Source organism: Chamaea fasciata, unplaced genomic scaffold (genome assembly GCF_029207755.1).
Source record: "Chamaea fasciata isolate MVZ Bird 193981 ecotype frontalis unplaced genomic scaffold, bChaFas1.0.hap1 SCAF_12, whole genome shotgun sequence".
NCBI classification, from domain to species: Eukaryota; Metazoa; Chordata; class Aves; order Passeriformes; family Sylviidae; genus Chamaea; species Chamaea fasciata.
Window position 1 is genome coordinate 9,559,439 of NW_027094097.1, and position 13,509 is coordinate 9,572,947.

General features: G+C 45.1%; 1 protein-coding gene across 1 annotated transcript; it reads left to right on the top strand.

Annotated features, from left to right (window-relative positions):
- PNP (purine nucleoside phosphorylase) lies at positions 1–9,218 on the top strand. The gene is made up of 6 exons (XM_066195003.1): positions 1–23; positions 3,324–3,493; positions 3,776–3,879; positions 5,140–5,315; positions 7,882–8,072; positions 9,001–9,218. The coding sequence occupies exons 1-6, from the start codon at positions 1–3 to the stop codon at positions 9,216–9,218; spliced, it is 882 nt and encodes a 293-aa protein (XP_066051100.1).
- Positions 9,219–13,509: the final 4,291 nt, after the last annotated feature.

A 13,509-nucleotide genomic window follows, 5' to 3' on the forward strand; every position in this document is an offset into this window, starting at 1 on the left:
ATGGCCTATGCTGAGGAAGACAGGTAAGGTGCTGTGAAATAGGGGATGCACAGATATCCAAGCTGGATGGGGGTAAAAAAAATTACATCTTTTTCCTCACCTTGTTTTCTTTCTACTGGGCACTCAATAAATGTCAGACAAAGGCTGCTCAGAAGTAAACATCTTATTATTGGAGAGAAATCTGGCCATCTGCCTGTGCAGGTGCTGGTATTATGAAATATGGCAGCAAGTAGGTGACCTTGGGAGAGGTTATGGGCCAGAAGAGGCAAATATCTCCTGTGGAGAGGCACAGACTGTGAATACGTATGGCCGTGTGCCCCCAAACATAATGCTTTAGCTGTTTATTGGGATGTGTCTGCTTTTTTACATGGATTTGCTTTCAGCCAATTTAGAGGCACAATACGGGTGGGGTTTTTTTCATGCCATAAAAGATCTGTCACCAGTGACAGTCCTGTGTTTCGCAACAGATGCGTTTCTCCAATGGATGACAGCAATCACAATAAAGGGGATTGTGTTTTCAGCTGATCCTGTGATTTAATCCAAAGCGATGCTACCGAGCACTATTATTAGGTGTGCATTGTTCGAGCAGCTAGAGGGGCCTTTGTGCTACATGCATTAATTCAAGCTGTCAAAAAGCTTGCACAGGCCTTGTGCTCATGCGTTTCCAGGCCGAACACTCTGTTTGGTGACCCACAGGTCAAACTTCCCCTTTGCTCCTGCTGAGCAGGTATCTCCCTTGCATTCAGGATTTATCAGTGCTTGCCAGTCCCTTTGATGTCATCCAGAAGGTTTCTGAAACCTAAATACTGCAAGCGGATTAATTTTGGCATTGCTGTGCTCTCAGCACTGGGGACAGCTCTGATGTGCCCAAAGCCTTTGGGTTGGACAGGGTTCTGCCAGGCCCCTGTGTGCTTCTGGAGCTCCCTTCAGGCAAGGAAACATATGCAGCACTGGAGTTTTACTTCTTTGGTTAAGAAGTATTTTAATATTTTCTGTTTAAAAGGAAAAAAAATCACTGTAACTTGGCATAGCTCAGCCAGTCCTGATGTCTTCAGCAGACATTGAATGGGTTCCATCCCACATTCCTAAAATTTCTGAGGATATAGGAATAATATCCATTCTTTAATGTTATTTTGCAATGGTTTATGCACTTTTTGAAAAAAAGTGATGAAGCAAGCAGTATTATGATCATGAGGAAGAGCAGACCCCGGTGACCTTGTTCTTTCCTCATGCCTGCCACAGGTATGTCAAAAGCTTGGGTATTACATATAAATTCTCTTGGTTCCCTTGAATTTCTAAACAAGGATTACAGTTATTCAACAGAGGAATTGGGGGGAATTGTTCATTAATGTATGTAAAGCACTTTTAAAGCTTTTGGCTGGGAGCAAGTGATAACGTAGTCAAGTGTAGTCTTTATTAATGTCACTTCCACAGCTCCTGCTTATTTCAGGAGCTCATGATACACTTAGCCAATTCAGTATGTGATGGTAAATAAACTCTCTCATTTCCAAACTTTTCCTTTGAAAAGTACTTAGCTAAGTATGACTCTTCATTTTAACCTATGTGTATGGAAGTTCTTTCTTCCCATTGGATTGCAGGTTTATGATATTTTGGGGTATTTTTGACGTCACAGTTTGTAACTAGGACTGTCAGTTTGATGTATCATATGCTGGATAAGACTTACAGTAGTAACTAGACAGCCAAGAGATTAAATGCTTACAGAAAACACTCATGCAATAACTACTGACCCTGTCAGTATAAAGAAAGAAAAAGCATAGAACTGAGAACCTTTGTTTCAATATCTGGTACGTTAGTTGGAGAAACCAGTTGTACACAGACAGTCAAATCCTTTTAGTGGCCTGAGACCTCCTGGAGTGAGGAGCACCACTTTGAAAGCTTTTCTGTCTGTCCTCTAAGACTGCTGAGTGCAGCATCACTGCATCACTAAGGTTTACACCTCTTGAAACAAAAGACTTGATAAAAAAGAACCAAAAGAAACGTTCCTGGACAGTGACTGCTTATCACCACCTGCAGTCAATTTGACATCACCTGCAGCCTCACAGTATCTGATTTTCTCACCTCTCAATAATCAGATCAACTTTTCATAGAGAGAACCGCTGCCCCTGCCTGTGTTGGTTCTCTCCAGGACCCAGTCCTCTGTCATGTACAATCATTAATTTTACTCATCAATGGTAATGATTGAGTTGCTTCCAAGAACTGCTATTAGTACCCCTGCTTTTGAGGATAGCTTCCAATCAACCTTGATATTAACTTTCACAAAGTATCTGCATTGTCCTATTGGAAACAGGATTATAGGATTATTTTGCTATTGATTGTGTTTCAAAACTGTGATTAAGGCATCTGAATACTGGGCTAGGAGGTTAAAAGTTGAACTCCCTTCCCATGAGACAGATAAAACAGGCACTGTAATGCCAACTTCTGTCCCACCTTCAGGCAATGGGGCTCTCTGCTGGGTAAGACTTTTAACCAAGGTATTTGCTGAGTCCCTCTCTTGAATCAGTCTCAAGATCTGGAGCCCAGATTCCTGATTTTTACTTGTTTTGATGGAGACTGATGTCATTGGGCCTCTTGGCTATGTCTGGACTGCAGGTGTGATCCCATGCCCACTCTGTGGGAGGGAAGAGGCTGAGTGAGATCTCCATGTTTATCCTTCTGTACTGAAGGCACGAGGTATCAAGAAGGTAGGTGGGTGTCTGACATGTGCTACCAGCCTGGATGGAAGTAGTGGGAGCTGATGGCAGTCAACACTTACAGAGATTGGCTTCTTCATCTCTGTAGATGCTGCTTGACTCATGTCTCAGAAGTTTACCTGAATCTTTACCTACTGCAGATGACAGTGTCTTCTCCTTCATCAGCACAGCATTCCAGCAGTGTTGTTCGGGTGTCTTCAGAGCTCCACACTTGGATTTCCCCATCACAGGCTGGACATCCCCATGCGCACTCATATAGGCTGGAATTTCTCAGTCTAACTGTGCTTTTGCCTTTCCTCAGTAACTCAGGAGGGACCAGAGCCCATCAGAAGCAGGAGTGGTTATGCCTTGTGACATTTCTGTGATCAGGGTATCATTAGCCATTCTTCATCTACAGAATGAAACCAGCCAAGGGGATTCAAATGATTTCCCTGTAGTCAGGGGTAAAATACATGAGATTAAAAGTGATACATCTTCAATAATAGCAGTGAAGCTTCTATCATTATAGTCTTAATGAAATTCCTTTTTCTCTGCACCTTTTCAGGACTTTTATCCTTTGAAGCTTGTTTTTGAATGGGCTGACAGTCTCACTGACCTGTTCTCCTCCTGCAGAAACAGCTACGAGGTGTATAAGGAAACAGCAGACTGGTTGCGTGCCCGTGCTGCCCAGCGGCCCAGGATCGCCATCATCTGCGGCTCTGGGCTGGGAGGTCTGGCTGATGTCTTGGATAACAAGACAGCCTTCCTGTACGAGGACATCCCTCACTTCCCGCGGAGCACGGGTGAGCACAACCCAGGGCATCAGCTCCCCACCCACCAGCAGCCTCACACAGGGATCACTCAAGTCTTCAAACCAGCCCCACACTGGTGAAATGTGTGTTCACAGTAAAAAAACCCATAAATATCATAGCACGGAAATATTTATTTATTTATTTATTTGATTTCCAGCTCCTGCTTTTGCAGTGCTTGGCCCTGCTGTAAAGCTAAAATCATCAACTAACAGATCACTCTAAAGTCAAAATCCCTGAGACCTGTAACTGACATGACACTCTGTTAATTTCCAGTGGCAGGGCACATTGGCAGATTGGTGTTTGGGGAGCTGAATGGACAGCCCTGTGTGTGCATGCAGGGACGTTTCCACTCTTACGAAGGCTACTCTTTCAGCACGGTGAGTTCTCCTGAAGGAAAATTCTCACATAGGGGAGATGTGTTGTAAAAGCTGCAGAAGTGACTGCTTGCCTTGCTATCTAGCTGCAGGATGTTAGCTCTTGTAATGAACTTACATTGCTCTTGAAATGAGTCTTTCTTAGATTTCAGATCTTCCCCCCCACAGAAAAAAAAAATAATGGGAGTTCAAACCAAGAGGTGGATGGCTTCTGCTGGGTGAAGGTGACGCTGCATAGCCACAAAAATTGGCTGACCCTGCTACTCTTACAGGGAGAAATAGTTTATCATAGAAGGAAGATTCATTTACATGCTTTAACTTAGTCCATTTAATCATGTTTTAAATCAGCAACCAGGAAACTTTGATAAGAATAATCTATTTTAATCTTCTATTGCATTTGTATAGTTTACAGCTTTTTCTCCCCCTAGGAAAAGTTCCCAGGCTACTTCAAGCTGCTATAACCTCCCAGCTAACATACTGGAATGTGTGGAGATTTATGTTACCTACCATGCATATATGTACTTTTCTGCTAGAAAACAACAATAATATTTATTTATTGGCTCTTTTTTTTATTTGGATAGCTCTGAGATTTTCCTTTTTACATTGAGGTTGTTTGCATTTGGATATAAACTGTAATTTTTGGCACCACTCAGCTTCTTATAGAGAAACAACTATTTTAAAATCACTCAGTCCAAAACTAGCTTTATCAAAATATGTTTGTCTATTAAAATTAACTAATTTCTTGAAGAAATGGTGTCCATTATTAGGCATTTTTTTCTCACAGTAGCATTTGATTGATAGCAGGTATCATCCAAATTCCTTTGTGACTCCTCAAAATCAAATGTCTTAAATTTTTTTTCTCCAGCTCCCAATTGTTCCTTAACTTTGGATTACTCTCCAAGTCCCTGTGCATAAGTAGTTACTTCAATCAGCACAGTGGTTTGATCTCTGCAAGACCTTGGCAGTGAGCAAAAACTATCTGCATGTTCTTTCTGTATCACCTTTATTTGACCTTAGTGCAACTGTAGGAAGTGTGGTCTTGGATTTTAATGCAAGATTTTGTTTCATTGCAAGATAATGTTTAATTTGTTCAAAAAGCATTAACCTTCTATTTAAATTCGAGGAATGTTTAAAATTGAATAAGGTCGTTTTGTCTCCATATGTAGACTCTTTGCATCCACAAACTGTGATATTACAAATGTAGTAGCAGTAGCTCTCTGCTGACTGTGATACTCATTGCACAAATGCTTTTGGTTCTTGCAGGTCACCTTTCCCATCAGGGTGTTCTTTCTCCTGGGGGTGGAGATCTTGATTGTCACAAATGCTGCTGGAGGACTGAATCCCCACTTCCAAGTGGGGGACATCATGTTCATAAGGGATCACATCAGCTTGTTTGGCTTGGGAGGGCAGAATCCCCTGCGTGGACCGAATGATGAGAGGTAAGAAGGCATCAGGTCCATGCTACCAGTTCATCCTTTCTTCCTTCAGCCATGGGCTGGGACTGCCAGTTGTGCCTGCTGACAAATATTTACTGAGAGGTAAAGTTTGGCTCCAGGTAACCGCAAGGAAAGAGTTACAGCAATAGCTGCCCTGCCTTCCCTTTGCTGTTGCTTACTTTTACAAACCTACAAGGAGTTTACACACAAACCCCCAGAAGGTTTTGTTTTGTACAACTAGGCTTCTGATCCTTCTCCTGACATGACCAGCTGTACCATCTGCTAAAGACACCCACTGCTCCTCTTCTTATCAGCCTCTCTCTCTGTTGGTTCCTCTTAACTGAGCAATCAGTGAACTGTGCTGTCTCCAGCCTGGGTTTAGCAACAGCCATTTCTGGTGTGATGGAATGTGTACAGCAGAGGCCAGGCAGTAAGTGGAGGGCAGAGCAAAGATGAAACCTCTAAATTTCCTGATCACCGCTGCTGTATCCAGGTCTTTAAACTGGGGTGCCTTTGTATTCACTGAAGGCATTGCTCTGATGAGAGGTGGTTGTCTTGGCAGCTTCTTCAGAGACCCTGAGATCTACAAGAGAAACCTGCTGCTGGCTGAATGGGAAATCAGGTTTCCTGTACTGGCTTGTGTAGCAGAACCTTTACCTTATGGAGAGTGCAGAGGGGAGCTTCTAACATATTCTCACCCCTGAACTCCAGTTGGCACCAGATTTGGATTTGCTTTGAGCAGGATGCTGGACTAGATGACCTCAAGGTCCCTTCCAAAATGAATTTATGATCTCAAAATCCTTCCAAGACACCATCAGACTAGTAAGGTGGAAGGCCCATCAGAAAAATGGCTGGTTTTGCAGGTCAGGCATCTGGATTGTCCTCAGATCTTTCCAGAGAGAAAGCTCTGCTGAGAGTAAGGTGGCCTGCCTGGTTTTCAGTTAGTTCCTTCCTGATGTAACAGCAGACCTGACTCTTGCTTCTGAAAGAATCTGAAAGGTGCTGGGAGCTCCCTCAGGAGAAACAATCACTGTGCTGTGATTCCATGGCAAGAGGACAGTACCCATCTGAACTGGAGCATCTTAGATTTTTGTAGGTATTGCCGTGGGTTGGAGGAAAGTGATCAAAAGCAGGGAAGCCACATGGAGTGTTTAAAGCTCTCTGGACTTGCATAATTGCTCTGGAGAAGGAGGAGAAACTCCAACCAAACAACTGCATCTGGACAATGTTCAAAGGCAGCATAGCTGCCTCATTGCCTCCCAAAAGCAGCAGCTTCTTGGTGGACTGCAGTGCTCCAGGAGCTGACTTTTGTACTGCTGACCAAGGCATCAAAATGGGCAAAAGGTCTTTATGAATCAGGTCTCAAAGTATTGCAGAGATTTAGCTGAGCAAACTCCTAAAATCCTGTCCAGCTGAGCTACCAGGAAGGATTTATCTAAGCACAACAGAGCAAAAGAAGAGGCAATGAAGTGATGTGGAAATGATATTTTTTTAATAAATTAGAGATTGGGCTTCTGCATTGCTGGCCATCCTTCAGAAAAGGGAAGCAATTTTCATGGTGATGAATACTTATTGCTTTAGACCAGAAGGGAAAGTTTGTTTTTATTTATATAATATTTAGTGTTTATGAAAACAAAATAAGCCACCTACTGCCCTAAGCATTGAGCTGGAAGAACATGTAAACAAGCAGAAGCTTTAATAGCATAAATGAGGGACCTGGTCCACTCCTACTAAATTGCATTGGTGAACACGGCTGGGAGTTTATTTTCCAGGTTTCCTCCGTGGCAACATGACAATCTTTACCATCTACTTCTGCTCTCCTTGAGTCAAGAGCAGGATTCACTCCATCAGGAGCAGGACTGGGCTGCTATTTTGTGACCTAAAGCAAGAGACCCAGTCTTGAAACAGAAGATGAAAGCAACCTAAAATATGGCCCTGGAGCTCCAAGATGTAAAGTAGCTGCCTGCTGTGATGGGCCTTAAATGTAGGGACTGATGCTCCATCACACCTGGCTCAAACCCCCACTCAGGGACAGCCTGAGGGACTCTGAGCAGCACCTGTCTGGTGGGGAATGTTTAAAACTCTTTATTACTGGGGAGAGAGACAACTGGCAATCATTTCTCGCTAGAGACAGAAGCCCTTGAAATACCATTCCAGAAGGGTTCCTGCAGTAGGGAAGTAGTGCCAGACCTTCCAACAGCCATAACCTCTGTGTGCTGACAATCTTGGGTGGATAGATCTAGCAGGAATTTCATGCCCAGGTAGGTGCCCCATTCCTGGAAACATTCAAGGTCAGGTAGGACAGGACTCTGAGCAACCTGATCTAGCTGAGGGTGACCCTGCTCACTGCATGGGTTTTGATGAGACGGCCTTTGAAGGTCCCTTCCAACCCAAATTATTCCATGATTGATGGCAGAATTACCTGATGATAAAAGTGGAATGAGAGAAACTGCATCCATGGAAGGTCAGCCCTTAACACTGTCCTTTTCTCCAGAGAATGACTATCCCTGGACTCTGACAGAGGGAGCAGTAGCGCTATCACATGGCTGTGTCCTTTATTGCCTTTCAGGTTTGGAGTGAGGTTTCCCTGCATGTCAGATGCTTATGAACAAGATCTTCGTGGCCTGGCAATGGAGAGTGCACAGGAGCTGGGATTCCTGAGCTTCACCAGGGAAGGAGTGTACTGCCTGCTGGCTGGGCCCTGCTATGAGACTGTGGCCGAGTGCCGCCTGCTGCAGGCACTGGGAGCTGATGCTGTGGGTGAGCTGCCAGGCTGGGCTGCCGGGGTTCCCTGGGCACATGCATCGAACAGTTAATTCTGCTCAAGGCTGACTTGCTTCAGTCTTTGACTCTCTAAGTCTCCTGGGGTTGGAAAAATGAGCTCTGTGTATTTCTGCTTCATTCTGCAGTGGCTTAGTGCAGCTCCTGGGAGGATCTGCAGAAAGTCCCTGTGCTTACAGCTGCGCAGGAGAGGGATCTCAGCACAACTCTGTGTTTATTTCCCAAACACAAAATCTCTCATGCTCAGATGGCTCCACTTCAGGAGGACTGAGAGGGGCCCAATAAAAATGATGTCTTTTTCTAGTATTTTTCCTCTAATTCTGACACTGTAAAGATTTTCACTGCACTTTTTCTCTACAATCCAGCCCTTCTTATGAGTCTTCTTTAGGGATGGTAATCATGGATACCTTCCCAACTATGTACAAGAAAACAAGAAAATCATAGCTGATTTCTCCAGCTATGATTCCTTCCATGACCCCTGGCTCATGGAAGTCTGTTCATTAATACCTGCAGATTCCTTGTGTGCGAGGAAAGGAGCTCGGCTCCCCTCAAAGCCATTTTTATTTGCAATAGCTTTTTTAGCCAAGGAAGAGCCAAATGACACAGCACATCAGTACTTCCTTAGCAAGTCTGCAAGCAGACTGACACATCTTGAGGAGGGAGCTTGGTGGCACAATGATCAAATGCAGGAGGTTTATTGTGCTGAGCAGAGCTGTATCTGTAGTGCTGCAGCTATTTGAGCCTTGTACATATTGCAGTCCTTAACTATTACAGAGTTCAGACACAGACCTGGGGGGAATGAGACAAGGGTGTGTGCTTGGAGGTAGGATCGTGGTTTGCAGCCTTGGAGAGATCTCGTTTTGGTGTAAATCCTGGCTCATTCTGGTTCTTTCCTCTCCTCCTGTAGGCATGAGCACTGTTCCAGAGGTAATTGTAGCCAGGCATTGTGGCCTCCGAGTCCTTGGGATCTCCCTCATCACCAACAAAGTGGTGATGAGCTACAACAGCCAAGAGAAAGCCAACCACGAGGAAGTGCTGCGCATCTCGGTGGTCCGGGCTGAAGCCCTGCAGAAACTGGTCACGCACCTCCTTGGGAAGCTGGGAGAAAGCACAAATTCTCCATGACCTCCAGCCATTAACCCTTCATATCATAATGTGTGTGAACACTGCCAAGTGTTGGGGGAGAGCTTTCGGTGGGACTGTCCCCTTCTCTCCCGATTTTAAATAGACCTTTTGATCTTTGTGCTTTTTCTGATCGGGTGCAGAGGTTCACTTTGAATTTTGCCAGGATGATCCCCTCGTTAGTAGCCAGTGACCAAAACAGCTTACTGGCACTTCAACACTGGCACATTCCCAAACCCCAGTGTCAGCAGAGCCCCCGATACCATGACCTCCAGCTGTCTCTCTTGGGGCACGCTCCTGCCCCAAGTCTCTGCTCCCCATTGCACATGAGCCAGGTCAAGAGTTGGTCATGGGGCTTGGTGCCTGTTGGGCCTGCCTTGGTAGGGCCTGGTCTGGAGCCAGTGGGAGCTCACAAATAGAGTTTTGGATACATGAAACAAGCCAGGCTAAAGATGAGATCTGCCTGGAACAAGCGATGGTGCAGAGCAGGTGAATTGCAATTGATTTTACAGCTTGGAAAACCACTGCATAGCCATGGGTTGTGTGACCTTCCCCTCCCAGAAGGTCTTCCAGAAAGCCCTCTCTTTCCTCATCCTTGGCTCCTCGTGACCAGCTGCAGAGCTCTGTAGCTGTTTGCTACAATGCAGCACATCCTCAGCACCCCTCACACCTCTCTATTCTGTTTCATTGCCCAAGTTAGCGGGACATGAAAATACAGCTCAGTAAGGCATGGCTTACCTGTGCACCATGTAAACATTGCCAATCTGGAAACAGAATCCAGGTCTATCTCTCCCTGGTTTTAATCAGTTTCTGGATATCGTGGACATCAGTGGCTTCAGCACTGCAGACTTCTTTCCTGTTGGTGCCCAAAGACAGAGAGATCAGTTTGATCCCATGTTTCACATGAGCTTTGCTGCTGTCCCTGCGGCAGATTTTGGAGCACCAATGGTTTGTGGATTTTAGCAATGTGAAATTACAGGGAAAATATTCTGAAACAAGTATGATATTTTTCTGGGACTTTCTTGGTCCTCTTATGTAAAGAAATTGAACCAAGCAGTGAATAAAGGACAAACAGGAGAGGTTCTCCCTTACCAGCGTGCTGATGGTCTGTCAAGAAAGGGGGAACATTCACCAGAATGGTGCATTATTCATTGTTCCTCAAAGGTCAAGCTGAGCTGTGAATGCAGCTGGATGTGAAACAGTGACGGTAATTATTAGATAACCTTTTTTCCTTCATTTATCTTGTAGTTCTCTATAAAGCCCATCACTGTCATAGCTAAATGTTTTTAGTTGACTCAGTGGTCTGAACTGAAGACACCCAGCCGGTCATGGAGAGCTCCCAACCTGCCTTCCTAAATTTAGCTGACCAGTTGTTTACCCCTGATGCTCACCCTCCATCACAGCCTTCAGCCTTCCATGACATTTCTTCCATTTTTTTTCCAGATGGGTATTTGCTTGAAGCCTTTCATGCTGCAGTTACTGGTGTCAGCTGCAGTATCCATGGTGCAGATGTTGCCACCAGGAGGAACAGTTGTGCTGTGAATGTTTTCCATTAAATGGTAGCACTTCAGGTGTCGGGGAGATCTTGGGGTGGCCCCCTTCTCTCCTCCTGGGCAGTGTTACCTGTGGTCAGCCCTGAGAAGTATCTCCCCAGCCTGGTCTGGAGCACTTGTGGAAGGGAAGGATTCATTGTTTGTGTTTTCCTGACAGAGTCACTTGTTCAGCAGCTCCTGGCACTTGGGAGTCCTCAGAGACAGGAGCTCTTCCCATTTGGTGGGTCTGACTGTTAGGACAGTCTCTGGGACCAGCTCTGGTGGTAATCTGCAAGGGGAAAGAAGCTCCAGCTCCATCTTTCACAATGCTGTTCCCTTTCCAGATCAAGCAGGAGTGAAGTGCTTGTCAAGGGGCGCAGCACAAGCAGGGAAATATGAAAAGTGGCAGATGTGCAGAGCTAGAAGGAACCACTTCTACCTGCTCCCTTTTCAGACTTGTCCCAGTATGAGCTTGTTACAGGGCAGGGAGAGAGCAGATAATTTCCCCTGCCTAGAAAATGGTGCTTCACGTTCATCTAATTAATACTTGGTAAATACAAAGTCTCTCAAGTGGGAGTGGAAGGCAGCTGTGCAGCTCGCTGTAGCTAGCAGCAGCCAGAGTAGCTAAGGCTGGGATTTCAGCAGACTCCATTAATTAATCAGAGTCAGGCTGGGCTGGGATGTAAAGAGAAGCATCCAAAAAAACCTGCTGTTGTTCTGGTACTTCTCGGGCAGGGTTTGAGATGATGAGGAGCTTGGCAGCAGCACCTGCTTTCAGCAGGCCAGGTCTGCTCCTCTCGCCAGCTGCACCGGAGGCAGATACCATGCTCTTGCGTCTGAATACAGCTGAAATGCAACTTAAAATTGAACCTGAAAATCACCATACAGCTAAGTCTTCAGCAAATTATGTCTGTCAAAAAAAAAAAAAAAATAGCATCTGAGCCCTTAAACTGTTTGGGGCTCTTCTTTTACCTGCCAGAGTTGACTTGGATAGCCCAAACTTTGCATGAACATCTGGATTTTTGTACCTGTCAATGGAAAGAGGAAGATGCCCTGGGCACTTTGGAAAGGATCTTATTCATTTGCAGGCAAGAGGGGAAATACAAAAATTAGCACAGTGAGCTCATCTGGCTTTAGAGATACTTCTAATGCAATTTTGATTTTTTTTTTAACTGCTGATGAATTTCAAAAGTCTGACATAAGTGATGTAAAATGGGTAAGACGTGGGGAAGGAACTGTGAGGGAATTAAACCTGCTGTGATCCTGAAAACTGTGTTTTTGTTTGCTGTGCCAATGCCACTGGTTAGAAAGAAAGGAGGTGCTTAACTGCTCCCCCCACATCCAATCCCCAGGCTGAAGGATAACCCAGGGAAACCCCACAGCACCACATCCATGGGGGACCAGAAATCAAAGGTCAGGATAAGCAGGACCAACATTTGACCAGCACTAGGCACAGGTATTTCTCATGGATCCCACTAGACTGACAAACTTATGGAAAATATACCAAGAACCAAAGTACCTCAACTTAACTTCTGAGCAGCTGGAAAGTGCAGTGGGCTGTGGTAATGCCAGAGCAGCAAGTCATCTATACTGGAAGCAGGACACAGTTCCCTTGATGCTCTGCCTTTGGTTTAGTGCTTTTGGTGGTTTCTGGCAACATCCATGGCTGAAATGACAACCTCAGTTTCTTCATTCCTGTACTCTGTGCCACTTCCCTGCTTCTGAAGTCTAGGGCATTGTGATCATAAGGATAAGCTGAAAGATGCATGAAAAGCTAAGACACCTAGCAAGTGGTAAAAGAGCCCCAAATGACGTGATGGTCCTGGCTTTCTCAGTGCTGTGGTTGGCAGTGAGCCCAGGTGCTGCCTGATTAGGGAATGCCACCAGCATGGGCTGTCCTATGTGGCTGTACTTGTAGCAAAGGGACACAGGGAACACCTGTGTCAGCGCCGGGCAGAGCGGGCATAGCTTCTCCTTTACTCACTCACAGGCATGGATTTGTGAGCCAGTCTGCCTCATCCTCTGTGCCAGCCTTTTCTTTTTCCTTGCTCACCAGTCCAGAGAAGACTTTCCAGATCACAGGGTCCTGCTGTTTCCAGTCCCCTGGAGAAGACAGAGGTGTTATATTGATGCCTTCATGTGAGATTCACATAAAAGTGTGAGACCAAGAGGAGAAACCTCTGCCACAGCCCTTGGCTGGACCACATCATGAGTGTTTAAGTAGAGATCTCTGTTGTTATCTGTGAAACAACCCTGTGACCCAAAATATCTGCTGGTGTGATTCATCCTGTTTCCTTTGCAAGCCTCGGTTTCCTATTTTTTTTTTTTTTTATTACGTGAGGTTTGCCTTTTGCATTCTTTCCTATTAAAAAGTAAATCAAAAAACTTTTAAAAACCCGTGTTGTCTCAGTTCAGCAGTGAGCATATGCGTTGCCTTCCAGTTATCAAAATTCCCTTAGACATTTCTCTGTATTGAAAATCTGCAGTTGAATTAAGGGGATTCTGCTATAGTGGTATGTTGTGTGGGTTTTTTCCAAAAGCTTTAGATCTTCACTGCAAGGATTTCATTTGGAGGAAAGAACTAAACTCTCCCCTGCTGTGCTGAATGTGCGGAGCAGGGGGAAGTGGTGTGGGTCATGGCAGTGGGTTGATCTCAGTGTGTTGCTGAATTAAGTCCTGGCTTTGTAAACAGCATGATGGTCTATTCTTTCCAAAATCTGTTCAGATTGAATCATAACCTGTCCTGAGTTGGACCCACAAGG

Coding starts and splice junctions, on each gene's coding strand:
- PNP (XM_066195003.1), top strand. CDS start 1: ATGGCCTATGCTGAGGAAGACAG. Junction 3,880..5,139: donor AAGGCTACTCTTTCAGCACG/GTGAGTTCTCCT, acceptor TGGTTCTTGCAG/GTCACCTTTCCCATCAGGGT. Junction 5,316..7,881: donor CGTGGACCGAATGATGAGAG/GTAAGAAGGCAT, acceptor ATTGCCTTTCAG/GTTTGGAGTGAGGTTTCCCT.